At 40.1% G+C, this 18,384-nt stretch overlaps 1 protein-coding gene across 3 annotated transcripts in view; it reads left to right on the plus strand.

The window, feature by feature from the left end:
• The window catches only part of rbms3 (RNA binding motif, single stranded interacting protein), a 205,356-nt gene that overhangs the window by 90,092 nt on the left and 96,880 nt on the right, over positions 1-18,384 (plus strand). For all 3 annotated transcript variants that reach the window (XM_066682766.1, XM_066682767.1, XM_066682765.1), the window contains exons 3-4: positions 5,801-5,859; positions 10,266-10,357. In XM_066682766.1, coding sequence (XP_066538863.1) covers positions 5,801-5,859; positions 10,266-10,357 — 151 coding nt within the window. The remainder of the gene's footprint in view (positions 1-5,800; positions 5,860-10,265; positions 10,358-18,384) is intronic.

The following is an 18,384-nucleotide window of genomic DNA, read 5'->3' on the forward strand; positions in this document are numbered from 1 at the left end:
TGTCCATAGGTGTGAGTCACTGGGTGAGTTTGTGATGCCCTCTGATGGACTGAAGCCCTGTCCAGGGTGTGTTCCTTCCTCGCACTCAATGATTCTGGGTAGCGCCAGTAACCCTGAACATGATGAAACAGTTACAGAAAATGAATGAATGATTTTTTTGTTTTAATTATTCATGACATGACCCTATAAAGGGAGTAGATTTCTCAGTGTGAGACATGCATAGGTGATTAACTTCTCTTCCCTTCTCCTCGTTTTCTCTCTTTACCCCTGCTCTGTCCTCCTTAACTCTCCCCCCTCCACTTATCTCCTCTCCTGCTTCCTCTCTTCTCCTTCACTCTGTCCTCTCTACTCTTCTCTTCAACTCATTATGAAAGGAAACTTCCTCTGGGCCCATGTGGAACTAGATCACAAGAACATACTGATCCTCCTTAAACTGAATTCTGTTGTATCCCCTCAGGACAGGTGTGTGTGTGTGTGTGTGTGTGTGAGACAGTGAGAGTGACATTCTATAAGGCAAACTTGTGCACCCCAGGCCATCTGTGGTTTAAGAGGTGTTTAGGGGAAAAAAATCCACTCCACATTCCTTTATGTTCTAGCCAAGAAAGATGTTTAGAAGTAAGTTCTTTGGTTCTGCCTTTTTTAAATCTCATTTACATAGTGTTTGATTGAAAGACACAGTAAGCATTTTAGTGTTTTGATGCAATGTCAGTCGGATTTTTAATACTGTAACGAGTTGAGGTAATCTCTGAGTGAGCTTTAAAACCTTAAGGTAAATATTTCATCATTCTCATCAAACGTGGCTACATTTAAATACGTGTAAATAACACACACACCAAAAAGTAAATCACAACAGTGAGTTAATGTATTGACATTGCTGTGCAAGTAGTTAAAAAGTTTCATACAATGCAAACTACACGTCTAGTGTTTAAATGATGTAGAAAAGAGTGTTAGGATTTGCAAGTGCTTGGGAAGAGTTTTTGCTGATAATTTAAAATTTAAGGATTACACGGAGGCCATTTTCAAAAAGGGCCTGCAGTGCATTTATTTTCTTAGGATGCTTGAGCCTTTCTGTGTTAATCCATCGACTTTGCTTACTTTATTGCTTACTTTTATTGAGACTGTTTTTACATCCTCTCTTACTGGTTGGTTTCAGCCTGAGTTCAAATCATTAAAAATCACTTACACTATTGTGTATCCATATGTTCCAGAATGTATTGGACAGACAAACAATCCTGAAAAAGCACACTCTCTTATTAGTAATCCATCGCATGCCCTTTATTTCAAATTCAAACCGTCGCCTTTTGGTCAGCGGTACCGTTGTCCAAGATGTCAGACTGTTCAACAGAAAAGTGACCTTTGTGCCTGAAGACATTAGATTACCTAATGAGCACTCTCACTGTTTGGATAATAAGATTATTTTGGTGACCTTAGGTATTTGAATGTACCGGCTGTGTCTCATGTCTCCTTTGTGTGATGACCCCGTGCCCAACATGAACCCTCTGAAAAATAAAGTGAAATGAAAAATAACAGAGTGGAAACAAAGGAGATTTTATTCCTTTTTGGAAGTTGGAATATGTGTGGTGGCATGTTTCTGTTTGAGTGTGTCGAGCTGTTTGCCACCCCTGTGCAGAGGACCCTGGAGGTAGGAGTTGTTCGGCCTTCTAGCTCTTTATTAACAAATAGAATCATCTTCTTAAAAACAATGAACAGCCTTTCAGGTCAACATCAAACAAAAAAAATCTTTCTTTCCCCCTTGCGATCTTCTCCACCCTCTCTGGCCCGTCACACCTATTAGCATGTCTTTGCCACATGTTTCTCACTGAGAGCATGCCAGTTGGTACTCAGGGTAGAAACAGTGAGGAGATATTTGTGATCACTGCCATATCTCAGTTTGTGTGACTAAGACTTTTACTTTGAGCTCTGCCTCCTTTAAGGACATTTCTCTCTTTTTTCCAGGTAGGCAGGGTACAGCCAGGGCCAGGCTCGAGTCTGTCTGTCTGTCTGTCTGTCTGTTCTCTGGGGGCTTGGTCTCACTGTGGTGGAATTGTTTGGTGCTCCAGAGTTCTAAACACAATTTCCAAAGAGGCAGTTGCAGACAGATTGTTGTTCCCTGGAACATGTCACTGTCTATTAAACCAATATCTGACTTAAATAATGTGCACTCTGGACCAGATATTAGAGAGAGGATGTTCCTACAGTTACGTTTGTTAATTACTGTTTCATTAACTGTGCTGCAGTATTATTTCACTATATTTGGAATAATAAGCCCCTCCCATTTTCCCACAATCTCTGCTCTGATAGGCTACACCCAGATGGCATTGGTTTCCACATACTTAGGTAAATGTAAAGTTATATTTACATATTTTTTATAAACATTAATTTTCCGCACTATTTTGAACTCTTCCAACTTTGCTTTTCAGATTACCATTTAGCCACCAGTGTGTTTCTCATTCTGAATTTTCTTCATTTTATGTTTTTAAGGCAGGAAATAATTGCTTCCCCAGCACAGCACCGCACAACAGCCCCAGACTCTTCTGTAGCTGCTCTTTCCCACTCAGAGTCAACATCATGCATTAAATTCCAGTTTCAGTTTTTAATTGCAATTCTTAATTCCTCCCTATTTTTTTCCACCAAGCCTTCCAGATCAGGACGTAGTGTCAAGCTTGTGCAATGAAAATACCAAAACAGGAAGCTAGAGGTCATTGTCCAGCATAAATATGAGTGCCAAGGACTTTTGTCCATGTGCCATTTATAAAGTCTACATGGTCTTTGAGTCTTTGTTCGTTGGCTCTTTGCAGGACAGGATGCAATTTTTTTTGGAAGGGCTACTTTTAACAGAGACATTTAGACACATGACCCCATTCTTAACTGCTTTGGCAATGAAGCCAGTCTTGTACATTTAGTAAAATGTATAAACATAAGTATGTATATGAAAATCGAAGGTGTTTTACTTTGATAGTCCCAAACTGCTGCTCAGTCTACGTTTAATTAATATTCAGCTTAACGTTTTTAACCAGCAACTGAGTTTGAATGTTGCTATTAAATCCAGCTTTAACCTTAAATCCAACACAACTTCCACCTCCTCCTACACCTAACTCTGACAGTGATTAGTAAATAACATAAGTTTACAGCTTGGCCCAAGGCCCTTCCCACCTTTTCTAAGATCTAAATCTGAGAGTTATGGGTAAGTCTTGCTTGGCGTGAGAGAATGACAGCAGCCCCAGCAGAGTGGTCAGATGTTGGCTGGTGTTCCTCTCCCGTTGTTTTGGAGCATTCTGTCCCCACACAGCCACTTGTTTTCCTGTCTCTGGGTCTCTGTTATGTGGTCACAGCCAGTCCTCCAGGCAGCTGCTTTGTTTACTGACACACCATATTATATGTAGCAAAAATCCAAACATCAGCATTGTTCCTGTAAACATTCCCCACCATACTCGAGTTGTGAATATCCACATTTTCAGAAACACTCAGCCACTGCTGCAGATTGTGCGATGGTACAGCCTGATATTTATGCGAAACGCAGCTCTGTACACATCGCTTTATATTTTCTATTGTGTTTTGAGGACAAAAAAATGTCAACAGCTGAACCTCATATGATTCCGACATGTAAAATGTCTTGAGACTTCTCTTCCCAGTCGATCGCTGTCGTTCGCCCTAAGCCTCCTCGCCGGAGATTTGTGAGATTCAGATGAATTAGCTGCCGTTTCGCCGACGTCGGTGGCATGAAAGCCTGATGGGCCGCCGCTGTTCATGGTGACAGTGAAATGATCCCTCCTTTATTAAACGCCTCCATCCCTATAAAAGTGGGGTAATATACTCTCTCGTCTTACCTGGAGGAAGGAGACGCATTAAACATTAATTAAAAGTCACATTGGGAGTGCCTTTCTTATATCATTCATCCCTTTCTGCTGGCGGATACGGAGCAGATAAGGAACTTTATTACCTTTCTGATGGAGGAGGGAGGGAAGGGAGCGAGGGGGAGGGTGTGCCATCCTTTACCCATCATGTGGATACCTTTATATATTTATCATTTGTAATTAATGGCGAATTGTTGAGAACGGCACTGATTATTTGAGTTATAAGTTATGATTTAAAGATGAAACAGAACTAAAACGATTTTAACTTTTAAACAGTGTATCCAAATGTTAATATGCCTTTCTGTCTCTTCCGAGCCACCTTTTATGCAAACCACTGTCTGTTATGTTCGTAGTTAAGAGAGTCTCATGTTAGGACAGAGGTGTATTCTGCACATGCTCCTACACTAAAAAAACACGGTTTCAATTTTCTAGGGGATTAGATATTTTATTTTTTTTGTTATTTATTTTGCACATTGACATTCAATACAATTTAGTTCTATTCACAGTGTGCTTTTTACAGCTAGGATTGTAACAATGCAGCGTTACATAAATCCGGGAAACACTCACTCAGAACAAGAGGAATAAACATTAACAGGAACCAAGATTAAAAATGGGAAACGGAAGGCGTTAAATTTGAAAGATTAATATATGAACTCCGGATAAAGTAAACACCCAAAATATAAAATAAAAAATAAACCACAGCCCATAAACTCGCAAAATGCTGAAATATCGTACAAGAGAAATATCATATTCCTGTGATATATGTAATGATTTATTATGTCTTCTATCTGCAGGACTCCCACCGATGCTGATTAATTATTTAAACTTTAATCCTGGCTAACTTTATCAGTCAAATGATTCGCCTGCCAGGGCCTGAGACACCGGTTATAGTGTTCGACAAGGAATGACGTGGCTGTGTAGAGCTGTATTCTGCAGCCGAGGTGAAAAAGTGAAAAGAAAGCAGGGAGTCTCTCACGCAGCTTTAGTGCTTTACAGCATCTAATTAATTCACATGGGTCTGCAGCTTAAGCCTTGTGCCCAAACTATTCCTCCCCTCATCCCTTGTTTACTCTCGCTTTAAAGTTTTCTTCTCTGGACTGTATAAGAATATATTGATAAACAGTCCCTGGTAAAGGTCTTAATGAAGAGGGGGTGGGGGATTTAGACCCATCCCAAACCCTACTTCCTTCCTCCCTCTGGAGATTGGTCCAAACTTTTAATGAGCAAGAGTGTGAGGAAGCTTCGATATGCTGTCTTTAACATAAAGCTCTAAAGCAATTACACTTGCAATCGCACAGACATACAGCACACACAGCGTATAGTAGATACATATTAGTATAAATCTGCCATTAAATCATTATCAGACTTTTCGCACAGAGGAAATGTCAGAGATTTAAAACCGAGATTTCTTTTTTTCTTGATATTTGGGCGCATGGTGGTTATTGCAGTTTTCTAAGCTCACCAGCAGCTTCTTTTTTAATTTGCATGTTTTCAGTCTTTCCTTCACTTAGCAAAAGTTTATCGAAAGCCAGTAATCTTTTTAGACCCATAGCATTTTGGTTTCTCACAGTGGATAGATAAGTAGAAAAACTATTTGTTTTACCCCCCAATTAGAGTCTGATTTCTTTTTCCTGTCTGCAACAAAAGGAATCCTTTAACTTCTGTTGATCTGATGATGATCGAAGTGATCTGTGGGCTTTTTATAGGGTTTTTTTTTATATAGTTTTTTGGAAACACCTGCTTTTACATTTGAAAACATTATAATAATAAATATATATTTTTCTCCCTTATGCAATTGCATTCATATATCTGATTTTCCTGACTTATTTTTAGTTAATGACTGTTTGAGATAAATGCTGAAAATGTTATAACTTCTGGGTGGTCGCTGTCTTTGGTGCAGTACTGTACGGTTCGCTGATTGTGTTTATTCTTCTGTTTCTTTCCAGATATGGGAAAATAGTGTCAACAAAGGCGATCCTGGACAAAAACACCAACCAGTGCAAAGGTAAGTGATGTTACTGAAGAACTGACGCTGAAGATAAGCTTGTGATCTTCCGTGGCATTTCACGGCCGTCTAAAGGTGACAGACTCTGTCAGTTGAACCAAATATTTAAGGCAGTTGATGTATTCAGAAGGTTGCAGCACCGGTGTGAGATCATCGTTCGTCTTCAGAAAGCGATAAACGTTTACATGATGTCGAGAGAGGCTTCTGGAGCAGCAGAAGTGTGTGGGTGATTGTTGGGATAATCTTTACAACAGGATGAGCGCTCGAGTGCTTGTCAGAGTAGCCCTTCCAGCCGGATAAGAGTTAGCGTGACTAAAAGGGTTAGCGATGGCATGAAATAGAGCAGGGTTTCTCCTGTGTTGATGTAAAAAGTGCAGGCCAAGGGGGAGAGGGTGGGAGCAGGAGGCAGGGGGTGTTAAAAATAGCCACAGGGCAAGGGAGGTGTCTGACTGAAATCGATGATTTGGCAGACATCCGCTTTTCAGGAGACACTCTGCCATGGATACAATCTGCTGCCGACTAGCTTCTCCAGCTTGATGTTACATGTTTGTGAGTGTGTGTAGAACATATGGTTCTACTCTTCACTTCATGCATGTTAAGAGAGTTTAATTGTGTAATGAATAAAGAGTTTTACCCCTTAGATGTCATTGCTGTTGGAACAAAGCCTTGTAAATCCAAAAAAGGCAGCTTCACAGAAATGAAAAAGCTCAACCTTTGAGTTTATGGGACAAGATTTTATTCGAAGTCTTGAAATTACAGTATTTCAGCACTGTCCATATCACATTTTAGTTGATATATAAGAAGAAAAAAGAAGTAACGTTATTGCTCTGAGGAAATATAATTCTGCACATTATTACTATGTATTTAATTATATGAATAGGTTCACGATAAGCCTTTACAAGGCAATGAATGAATTTAACAATGCTTTTCTGAGAATATATTAAAAATCTTGAGTACTTGGGAACACTGTGTCATTACAGAGAACATAATTAGTACTGAATTAGATATCTAAGGGTTCAATTGTTGAGAGCAGTGGTCACCAACCATCTCCCTATGGACTTCTTCCTGCAGAGTTTAGATCTAACCATCATCTAACACGTTGACCCTTTACCCAGCTCAAACGCATCCAGGTCGAGCTACAGCTTCATAATGTAAGCAACTGGAGCAGGTGTGGAGGAGCAGACAGTGGTGTGCACTAAATTTACCAAGAAAGTAAATCTCCAGGCCCAAGATTAATGGCCACTGATTTAGAGAGTTACAGACAATTCAGTAGAACCAAAATTCTTGTGACTAGTGAAATGAGTAGAACATAACACGGAGTGTATGAAATAAACATTACTGAGCTGCGTCAACAGGTTTTTAGGGAGAAAGTGTGAGAGATACAGGGGACCAGTCATCCTGTCCAATAGCTCTGATCTTTTTTCAGGCCTTCTAAATAAGCGTTCCCAACACAAATCCTGACATTTTATTGGAGTTGGGGAGATATTGAAAACATTTATTTCCGAACCCATAAAGCCCGATTCCTCCACCTCGCAGAGTTCAACAGCACTGCTTCAGTTTGTAATGAGGGTGCCGACCAAGTGTGCACTGAACTGCAGGGCAGTGTTCCGTCATCCGCCACCCGTTTAGATTTGTGAATTTTCGGTGAAATTAATAAACGTATTTCTTCTGAATCACTCTGCGCTGACTGGTGCAGCTGAAGAATGAGCCGGAATGAAAGTCAGTCATTTTCACACACTGCTGAAAGACTGGGAAAGGGCAGCACCTTCTGACACAAAAAATAGCTGAATGTGACTGTTCCCCTTCAGTTGAACCTGCGTTCACATTCATTTTTATCTAGTTCAATACAACCACAACATGCAATCACAACTCTGTGTGTGTGTGTGTGTGAGAGAGAGACAGAGACAGAGTACGAGCCAGAGCAGTGAGGAAACAGAGGAAATCACTCCAGGCTTTAGAGGACTTCCTTTTCCCAGAGATAGCCTCCCCTCCTCGGCCTCCCCACCCAGCCAACCCCCTCCACCCTGATGGGCTCAGAGCCAACAGACATGGGAGCCAGGCCCATTACAGAAGAGTTAAGGGAATGGAAGTAAATATATATATATATATATATATATAAGATAATTTCATTCACTTTACATTTCTGTCATGCTCGACTGAGCCGTGTGAATTTGCTGATGTTAGTATGTCCAGCTTTAAAAGCAGATGCCTGCTGAAGACCAACTGTAAGTAAGAGTTATGCACATATAGAGGGCCTTTCAGAACAACTGGAACTGGTTTTCATAAGCATAGTCTCGAGGGGATCACATGGCCACCCTGACGCTCATTGATTTCTCTCCTTTGTGTACGAGGAAGTCGCCGCTACGCCTCCTTCACTGATGTCAAAGTTCAAAGCTCTTCTCTGCACATCTGAGCTCCAGAAACATTGTTCTGCCTTTTTATTCTCACTGTTTATGCAAGAAGACACTAGGCCGGTCACAGTGGTGTCCTGCTGTGCTAGCATTCTTAATTACATGGAGCTATATAATAACATATGCTCATAAACGCCTCCGTCCTGGTGTTCCCCGCATATGCTCTGCATCAAGCAATCCTCAGATCAGCAGCTTTTTTGCTATAGGAAGTATTAATTATATATTGGTTTGCAAGATGAAAATGAAAGAAACAATAACAAAAAAGTATAATTTCAGTTTCAAAGCATTGTTTTTTTTTCCAGCTAGAGTGTGAGAGAATGAGATGGAGAGAAAAAAAAGAGGTGTAAAAGTTTAATTCATACTTGGCTCAAAAGTAGACCCCTCATTAGAGAGTGAGTGTAAATATTTTTGTATGTTGAATATGACACTAGTGCAATTACACAGACCTCTCTCTCTCTCTCTCTCTCTCTCTTTCTCTTTCTGTCTGTCTGTCTCTCTCTCTCTCTTTCTCTCTCGCTCTCTTGGCCCACTTTTCCCTGTTTTGGAACTAAAATTGAAGGCAGCCCAGCATACTGTGTGTGTCCAAATACTTTTGCTAAAGTTCTGTAGCTTTTTTTGAGAGAGGGGAATGGGGGGTTGGAACAGAGATTAGAAAGAGAGAGTGTGTGTGTGTGGTCACTCAAAGCATTGCATTTATGCTTTTAATTAGGGAATGTCTCCAAATGGACCCTGTAAGCCAAACGCTCATAACTGTGATTTCTGCACATGCATGTGTGCGTCTGCTTTTTCTCCTCCGAATGTCTGCTCTCTCTCTCTCTCTCTCTCTCGCTCACTCTCATTCCTGTGTGCGGTTAAACTGGGCGTATCGCTGTGTGTACAGTTCACATCTCTGCATTCTTAAACTCGGACCTTCTGTCCCTGCCAACTTCCTGGTGACCGCTGCTCCACCCGGGAGGTCAATGGCCTCAGAAACACAGAAACGGTCACTGCTCTTTCTAACCAGAAGCAGGGCTGTCCTGGCCTGCGGTATTCTGTCTCTCTTGTACACACTTTTAAAAAGCTTTTAAAACATCTGCAGTCTCTAGAACATCTGCTCATTTCTGTATATTGCCTTCTCTCTCAGTATTTATATGTGCTGTGCTTATGAAAGTTTACACCATGTGTTCTGAACTCCAAATTACTCTTTTTGTGTGTGTGTGTATGTATGTTTTTGTTTATGAGTGAGAAGGAGGAGGTGGGAGAGGGGAAGAGGGGGATTCTGGGAAAAGGCGATAGAGACAGGAAAAGACTGCAAAAAATAAGACGAGAGTAAGATGCATGTAGAAGAAGAGAGAGACTTTTTTTGACTTTTTACACTCCGAACATTCAAAAATTCAAAATCTAAAAAAGACTTTCAAAAAGAATAAAAAAAATACAAAAACAGGACAAGATCGTATGTTTTTACACACACACACATAAGAAAGAGAGAGAGAGCGCAAAACAAAGACCAAGAGAAAGAATAGACCAAAAGAGACAAAGAGATTGAAAAAAAAAGAGAGTAGGAGAGAGAGAGAGAGAGAGAGCTAGCACAAATGAATGTATTTAGCTGAGTGTCCTGTGTAAAGCCTGGCCGGATCCTTTTGACGTTTTACTGAAGAAATACTTGACAAGCATGAGCCTTGAGCCAAAGATTTTCCCTACTGTAGCCCCCTAATCACTTCCCTCTCTCTCTCCCTACCTCCCTCCCCCACCCTTCTCTCTCTCTCTCTCTCTCTCTCTCTCTCTCTCTCTCTCTCTCTCTCTCTCTCTCGCTCTGTCTTTCTCTCTCTCTCTCTCTCTCATTCTCTCTCTCTCTCTCTCTCTCTAAATCTGTATTTCTCTCTCTCTCTCTCTCTCTCTCTCTCTCTCTCTCTAAGACACACATTTTGTAACTTTGTAATTATGGTCTGCACAAAAGATGTAGTAAGATTTGACTTTCTTCTCTCTGCCCTTTCTGCTGTGTGTGTGTGTTTGTAGGTTATGGCTTTGTGGATTTCGACAGTCCTGCAGCAGCTCAGAAAGCAGTGGCCTCCCTCAAGGCCAGTGGAGTGCAGGCCCAGATGGCCAAGGTAAGTTTCTCAGAGCTATGCACACATAGTACACTTTATGCTGTAGCTGCTACTGATGGGTCGTATGGATGAGGAGGATGGTGAAGATGCTGTTGACTGTGATCAGTGACCAGTCGTTCATCAAAAGGTTTTATTTTTATCCGTAACCTAACACACTTCACATGAATTTTTACATACATAGCCAACATGGACAAGATGTGACATTTTAATATTAGCATTTAAATACTGCAAATGACCGTAAACAAACCTATACAACTGTGAGGAGATGTAATCTTATAAAAAGCACTGGCAGGGGAGCACTGGGGGATGGTCTGCTGCCAGAGCTTTTAGAAATTCTTGAGGGAACTGGACTGTATCTTAGCAGCATCTTGGAATTCAGTTTTGAAGCCAAAAACTCTAAATATAAAGATGTTTTACACAAATCGCTGAAGATAAACTGATTTTTTAAATGGAGCCCGATCCTGTACTCTTTATTGCTGCATTGAACTGGGAAATATAACTTTCACTAATATGACAAACATAATCTGGCGGTTTTCCTCCTTCCACAGTATGGAATATGATCTTGATGTTGTAGAAAAATATTAATCTTAAGGAAAGGACCATTGGAAATACCTCTTTGCATCAGCTACTGTATGGCACTATGGACACATACATTAAGCTGTGCCCACTGCTACATAATCCTTAAAATAGACCATAAAATAAAACAGGAAACTTTGGAACCTCTACCTCCATCAAATACTCACTGAAATGTTCCAGCATCCTAGAAAAATGAAAGGTGTTACTGCAACTAAGAGGGAACTTTTGAGACAGTATTCATCGTTCCACAAGAAATGTTGCATTTGCAAACACTGAATAAGCAAATCTTTGACCATATATTGGAGATGAAGATACATGAAGATAAAAGAAAGAGTGAGAGGCAGAAATGGAGGTTTGAAGGAGGGAGGGAGGGAGAGTGAGATGTTCAAAGCTTCTGTCTTGTATCTTATTCATAAGATTTGGGCTGTCAGGATGCAGATGGTTTATATATCATAAATCCCATTTAAATGCACGCCTGTCAGCATTCACAGCCAAACGCCCACTAGTGACCGTCTCCTCTCTCTAATAAACCACACAGGCCATTAGGAAGAAAGACAGACAGACAGATGGACAAAAAGAAAGATAGATCTCTGATGAAACAACTAAATTTCACCTGCCCCTATACACTCTCGACTGATCCTGAAACATTAACACCATCTGAAGATACTGTTGTCATTGGCATCTGGACGAAGCTTAAAATACGTTTCATATTCTGGTTTGGGGCCAAGGTTCCTCAAATATATTTCAGATAGAACTCTGCGTCAACTCTTATGGACAACAAACGTGCCTCTATGCAGTTAACAACTCTGCGGCAAGAATCAAAGTTCAAGCCAATTTAGCTTTTGCTGCAATGGACTCTGAAATGGATGCACGTCAACTAATACAAATGAGGATGGGCGGGCACAGAATGACGACAGATGAAAACCCAAAATGGAGGAAAGGCTATTCAGGGCAGTGTACATTTTTCCAGTTCTATATGAATATAAACATTTACTGCAGACTGGTAAAGTGTGCCTGTGTATTCTGCTTTGTCTGGTTTTGGACGGTCCATATTTCCTGCCAGTTGTAAAATGTCTCGTTTTCCTATGAATTTCGAACTCACTACAAAGTCATGTACACACATTCTAGATGGACAAAAGCTGCTTGCCCATGCGTCTGCTGTCCTTGCATTGTCTAGTGTGTAAGCACCCTAACTCTACTAATGTTTATGATTAAAATACTTACTATAATAATGATTGCTGTTTATTATTATTATTATTATTATTATTATTATTATTATTATTACGATTAGTAGTAGTAAGAATGGTCAGGAAGAGTCTCGGTGGCTAATGCAGGAGTCACCTTGAAGCCGAGCTGTTGTTCTGAGGACGTTGTGCTGTAGATTGCCACATGCATCTTCCCAACAACAAGAGAAACACAATTAAAAGAGCTAAATGGCCTGGCTTAAGGCTCACTGAATTAAATACAAGCACTCCAGCTTAGTCCTGTTGAAGCTGTTTTCATTAAGGGCACTTCTCTTGTTTTAACACTCCCTGCAAGCAGCTAAAGCACAGTTAAACATGCTCTCCAAAACATGCCCAACCACTCAGATCTGCCCTTTGTATTCATAACCCTCTCTATCAATGCTTTTATTTGTAATAACATGACAGTACTAAACATGCTGAAAAGAATATTCAAATGCAGAAAGAAAACAGCGTTGAACCTGTATACAGTCAAACCTTGAATATTTAGCTTGAAGAAGCTTTATTTATTAGGTTGGAGAGCAGCAGGCAAGAGTAAGCGAGAAATGCTATCATAATATTATGAAGGAGCCTTTATGTAACAGCTATTTTATTGGTTCTTTTATTCATTCTATATAATATAAAGAGATGAGCCAATATCTTAATGGTTTAATTAGTAATGCTTGCATGAATGTGTTTGTCTAATCTTATAGACAAACATAGAATACAATCAAATAATTACATACTTTATTAGAGGGTGCTCACATATAAAGAAATAATAACTATTATAACATAGATGTCAGAACAAAGACTCTAAAAAATGGAAAAACCTTTAGCTGAAATCTATTAAATGTTCATATTTTGGTCAGTTGGGACTGTAAGTACTGGTCTAAGTAGCGTGAAGGTTTGACCCTCGTTTTCACAGCTGTTTTTTTTATTTTTTAATACGGCATAAAGGGCAAAATTCAATTGTAAAATTTAGTTCTGATAAAACATATAAAACCAAAGTGAAGAAAGTGTTTCCAGGAAAAGACAGCCACAGAGCTGAACTAAAGCCACTGAGGGTGGAATGACTGCTGGGTTGCATTGTTGGTCAGCCTTTGTCTGAACTGTGGAGTGCGCTGTTAGTGAGGACAGCGTGTGTTTACACGGGAGAGGAGAGGATAACTTGGGCAATCATCTCATGCCTGTCCACTGTGACCGAGCTGTTGATGCCTAAGGCTCAGAGGACGATAAAATCCCACCCTCCCTCTTTTTGCTGTCCCCCGATTTGCTTCTGATTGGTGATCACAGTGCTCTTGCCCCTTCAGCCTATTATGCTGAATTACAAGGTGTTTTCTTTATATTGCTGTCTGCTTCCCAGAGGTAACAACAGGACTTGTTGCTTTCTTAGACAGCTGCATACCTCATTGAACAGAATGCACATTTGGTGGTGGCCGGGCTGTGCATTTAGAGTAAATTACTGTCATATTTGTCTGAGCGAGAGTGGTCTGAATAGTTTGAAGGTGTGTGGTTGTGAACTGTAAGGAGAAGTGGCCTGTTTTTGCTGATGCATGACCAGCTCCAGTGACCCAAATCCACAAAACCTTAAGACACATTGCAGAAATTGCTAAACGTCCCACTGCCTAGAACCCGATATGAGTATAAGAGCAGAACAATATATACCACACACATAAGAATGGTTGTGTAAAACTGCCCAGTTTCATGTAGCGACAGATTTTAACAAATGGCTTTAATTAAAAAGCATATTTACTTGTTTTTCTCAGCAGTTGTTTTTCAAAAAAAAACATTATAGGTATCTCTTTATAGTTTCTTATTCGGAGACTAAAACATACCATCACACCATGTTTTGTAATTCAATATGTTTTTGCACCTTGCCACGCCAAATGCCATACTGCAGCCAGAGCTACATTTCCATTATGTTTTGTGAACACTGAATGACAGACAGTCTAAAAACAAGTGTCTAAAATGGTCTAAAAGGCCTTTGGCTTCTGGGAGCCTGAGGTGGTTGTGTCTTGCCACCTCCTGCCTCAGCTGTCCAGGGTCCTGCAGGGAACATGTGACACTTCGGCAGCCTATCAGAGGCCAGTTCATCATTAAAGTTTTTCTGATCAGTGTTTTCAGTTACTTCCATGCGACGTATCGCTACAAATCTGTTGTGCCTTTCTGAACATCTTTCACGATTCATGTTTATTTCATTTCTACCCCGTTTCTGTTTGACTTCAGGCTGTTTATCATTCGTGTTTGGATGCCCTTTGGACAGTAATGCCTAACCCTTTATTTTAATCTCATGCCTCAAGTATTCTTTAAACCTGACAGTTTGCTTGCCTTTATCTAGTGTTTAAAATAAGTCTGTCCCTGACCAAAGTGACCGCACATGTCCCCTAACCCAGATTCGAGCCATCTTGAGTTTGGCAAAGATGTCTGGATCCTGTTTCATTGCAGAATCCTACAAGCAGAGTGAATATGATTAACTGTGGTCACCAAAAACGCTGAAAGGAGGCTTGATTGACATCTGTAAATCCCCCCTTGAATTTGCTGGTAGAGAATATCTGACTTGCTCATCCTTCCAAAAAAATGACGAGTCTATGTCGGTCTGCTTATGCATCATGTCCAGGTAATAACGCCATATGGACAAGAAATTGAGGCTGAGCTGGTGACACAGATGCAATTATATTTTCTCATCCTTGTGTATCCTTCTGTAGAAGCAGATTGAGTGTACTGTCTGTAGTGATGTACGATTATTATTTTTTTCCCTTACTATTGCTAACAAGCATTTTTCAGTCCCAAGTACACTTTTCCAAAACTGTTTGCACAGCAGCATATTTTTCTTTTTTCTAGTACGAAAATATGAGTGATGTTTGTAACTTTTTGATTCAAAATGCATTAAGCATTAAGTGAACTTTCCACTTTTCCACATTCTTTTCTCACTCAAACCCAACCGCAGAATTTGCATGTTTTTGCATATTCTCATTCAAACCTGATACAGAGTTTGGCCAAATATTTTTATGGTACACACCTGCTCATCCAGTGTTTCTTCTGATCCAATGGATAATAATAAGGAATGTGTCCCCTCTGTTACTGCAGACCTTGTTTCATTTATTCTAGGTAGGCTCTACACTAGATTTTGGAACAGCTGCTGTGAAGATTTGATGGCATTTATTCTTAACAGTATTAAGGGCAGGTTCTGGTGTTGGATGGTTAGTGCTGGAACACATACATCACTCCATCTCATCTCAGTGGTTTTGAATGTGATTCCATCACCCCACAGAGTGCAGCCTAATGTTTCAGGGGTTTGGAGGGGGAAGGGGTGGGGTCAGGCGTTGTGGATTTATACCCCTCTAACCAATGACTGGCATTGTGCATGGTGACCTTAGGCCCAACTGCAGCTGCTCCAAAGCGTCTCTTTTCATTTTATGTTTTTCTGTGGAGATTATACAAGCTGTGCCTGCACAATTGAACATCTGTGTCCACAATGGGGTGTCTGCAAACTTCCGGGCATATAGTGTAGATCAAAACCAGAACAACAAAATTCAGCACTGCAGTGTGCTCAGTTGCAAACAGTAACTGATACTAACTAAACTTTAAAAGAGAAAGGCATACTTGGGGTTAAAATGCAGTAGAAAACATGTCACAGTGGACACTGTGGAAGAGAGGAGCAATATGTCCAGATGATTAACAACCTGTCCTAGAATAAATAAATGCTGTTAAGTGGCTTCAGCTTCTATTTCTCTATAACTGCATTATACAACATTGATAGTATTTACCAAGTAATGTAAAGTGAACACTGAAGTCTATAACTTATTAACTGAACAATAAACATGTAGTGTAACGATTCAAATAAATACATTTTGTTAAACTAATAAATTTGAATGCATTACACACAATGCTAGATTTTTTATGTAGTAACAGTATGAGCTTCTTTGTATTAATATTAAGTTTGTAAAATCAGGATTCTGTATTTTTTGAGAAGCCATCAACCAAACCTTAATAAACAAATAACAGTGCAAATTATTTATGAAGCACATTTTAATCCAAATGGCAGTGTCTTCATTCATTCATTCATTATCTGTAACCGCTTATCCAGTTCAGGGTCGCAGTGGGTCCAGAGCCTACCTGGAATCATTGGGCGCAAGGTGGGAATACACCCTGGAGGGGGGGCGCCAGTCCTTCACAGGGCGACACACATTCACACCTACGGACACTTTTTGAGTCGCTAATCCACCTACCAATATGTGTGTTTTTGGACTATGGGAGGAAACCTGAGCACCCAGAGGAAACACACGTGGACATGGGGAGAACACACCAAGCTCCTCACAGACAGTCACCCGGAGCGTGAATTGAACCCACAACCTCAAGGTCCCTGGAGCTGTGCCACTGTGCCGCCCTACGGCAGTTTATAAATTCATTAAAATATATTGTAACATTAATGCAGGCAAGGAGGAAGGATGCACGTTGGTTTTGTTTACAGTGTCTGTGATGAACAACATCAAAAGAAACAAAGTAACAAAGAAATCTAAAAAGTGAACAAAGAAACACAAGACTAGAAAATTGCTATGAACACTGATACTAACACAGTGAAGTTGCACAGAACACAACAGCCATGAAACAAATACAACAAACAACTACGACACACAACACAGTGCAAGGCAGAGGAAACGATAAAGACAAGTGTTAAAAATACACATTAGAAGAACAAGGAACAACTGGGAGCAATTTTTAACCATGCAGATAGACATTGACTAGGTGCATCACATGATATGTGTACGGTTCTGTATTGCTTCAACAAGGAAAGATGGGGTGTAAAGTGACTTGAGGAAGAGAAGAAGCATTAGAAACTTTCTTGGCTGCTTTTTTATTATTTTAAAATAGTTTTTTAACCAGAAGGAAGGTTCTTTCATACTGTGGCTACTGTTCCTTCTTGTATCGGGTTGTGAAATGCATTAAGAGAGTGGTAAGAACATGAACTACCGGCCAGTAAGCCCTTCGCTGGCTGGGTAGTAATTTCTCTTTCTGTCAGTATCTTATTGTTTCAGTGCTGTCCCAAAGTGATTTAGCACAGAGCTTTTTGCACTCCACAAACAGATAACATTGTCCCCTCCTGAAGTTTTGGACAAGGGTCCTTACTGCACTTTGTTATAAAAGAGGTTTCATTGGTGGTAGAGTCCTGAATTTAGCTGCATTAATGTACTGTACGGTATTTCCCTGTGCTAAAATTTTTGTGTACATTTACACAATTCTTGCTGACACTAACTGATATATAAATTACAGGGTGGGCCATTTATATGGATACACCTTAAACATTAGTATATGGGAGGGAGGAAACTTTTCAAGATGAGTGGTGACCATGGCGGCCATTTTGGATCCAACTTTTGTTTTTTCAATGGGACAAGGGTCATGTGACACATCAGACCTATTGGGAATTTCACAATAAAAACAATGGTGTTCTTGGTTTAAATATAATTGTATTCTTTCATGAGTTATTTAGAAGTTTCTGACCACTTGTAAAATGTGTTCAAAGTACTGTCCATTGTGTTGGATTGTCAATGCAACCCTCTTCTCCCACTCTTCACACATTGATAGCAACATCGCAGGAGAAATGCTAGCAGAGGCTTCCAGTATCCGTAGTTGGCCCCACTATCTTTGTACCCCATATACCACACCATACCATCAAGATGTGTAGCACCTGAAACTACGGATACTGGAAGCACACCATTGTTTTCACAAGTTTGATGTGTCACATGACCCTCTTCACATTGAAAAAACAAAAGTTGGATCCAAAATGGCCGACTTCAAAATGGCCGCCATGGTCACCACCCATCTTGAAAATTTTCCCCCCTCCCATATACTAATGTGCCACAAACAGGAAGTTAATATCACCAACCATTCCCATTTTATTAAGGTGTATCCTTATAAATGGCCCACCCTGTATATTGTTGTAGTATATTTTATAAACATGGACATTTTGGAATGTATTTTTTTCAGTGTGTATATTGTAAATTGATATCATGTTACATGGAAATGTAAACCTTTAGCTGTTAGTGAAACCAAATTCAGGACACCCTGGGGTAAAAACACAGAAGATGTTTCCTGGGTGTCTGTTAGGTGACATTGGCTTTGTTGCAAAATGTGATTGGAGGAGTTCTGAATAAAGAGTCAAATCGGCAGTGGCTAAATTCGAATGACAGTCGGGTTAAAAATGGAACCGGATCAGATATTATAAATCACTTT

The sequence above is a fragment of the Hoplias malabaricus genome, chromosome 10 (genome assembly GCF_029633855.1).
Source record: "Hoplias malabaricus isolate fHopMal1 chromosome 10, fHopMal1.hap1, whole genome shotgun sequence".
Taxonomy (NCBI): Eukaryota; Metazoa; Chordata; class Actinopteri; order Characiformes; family Erythrinidae; genus Hoplias; species Hoplias malabaricus.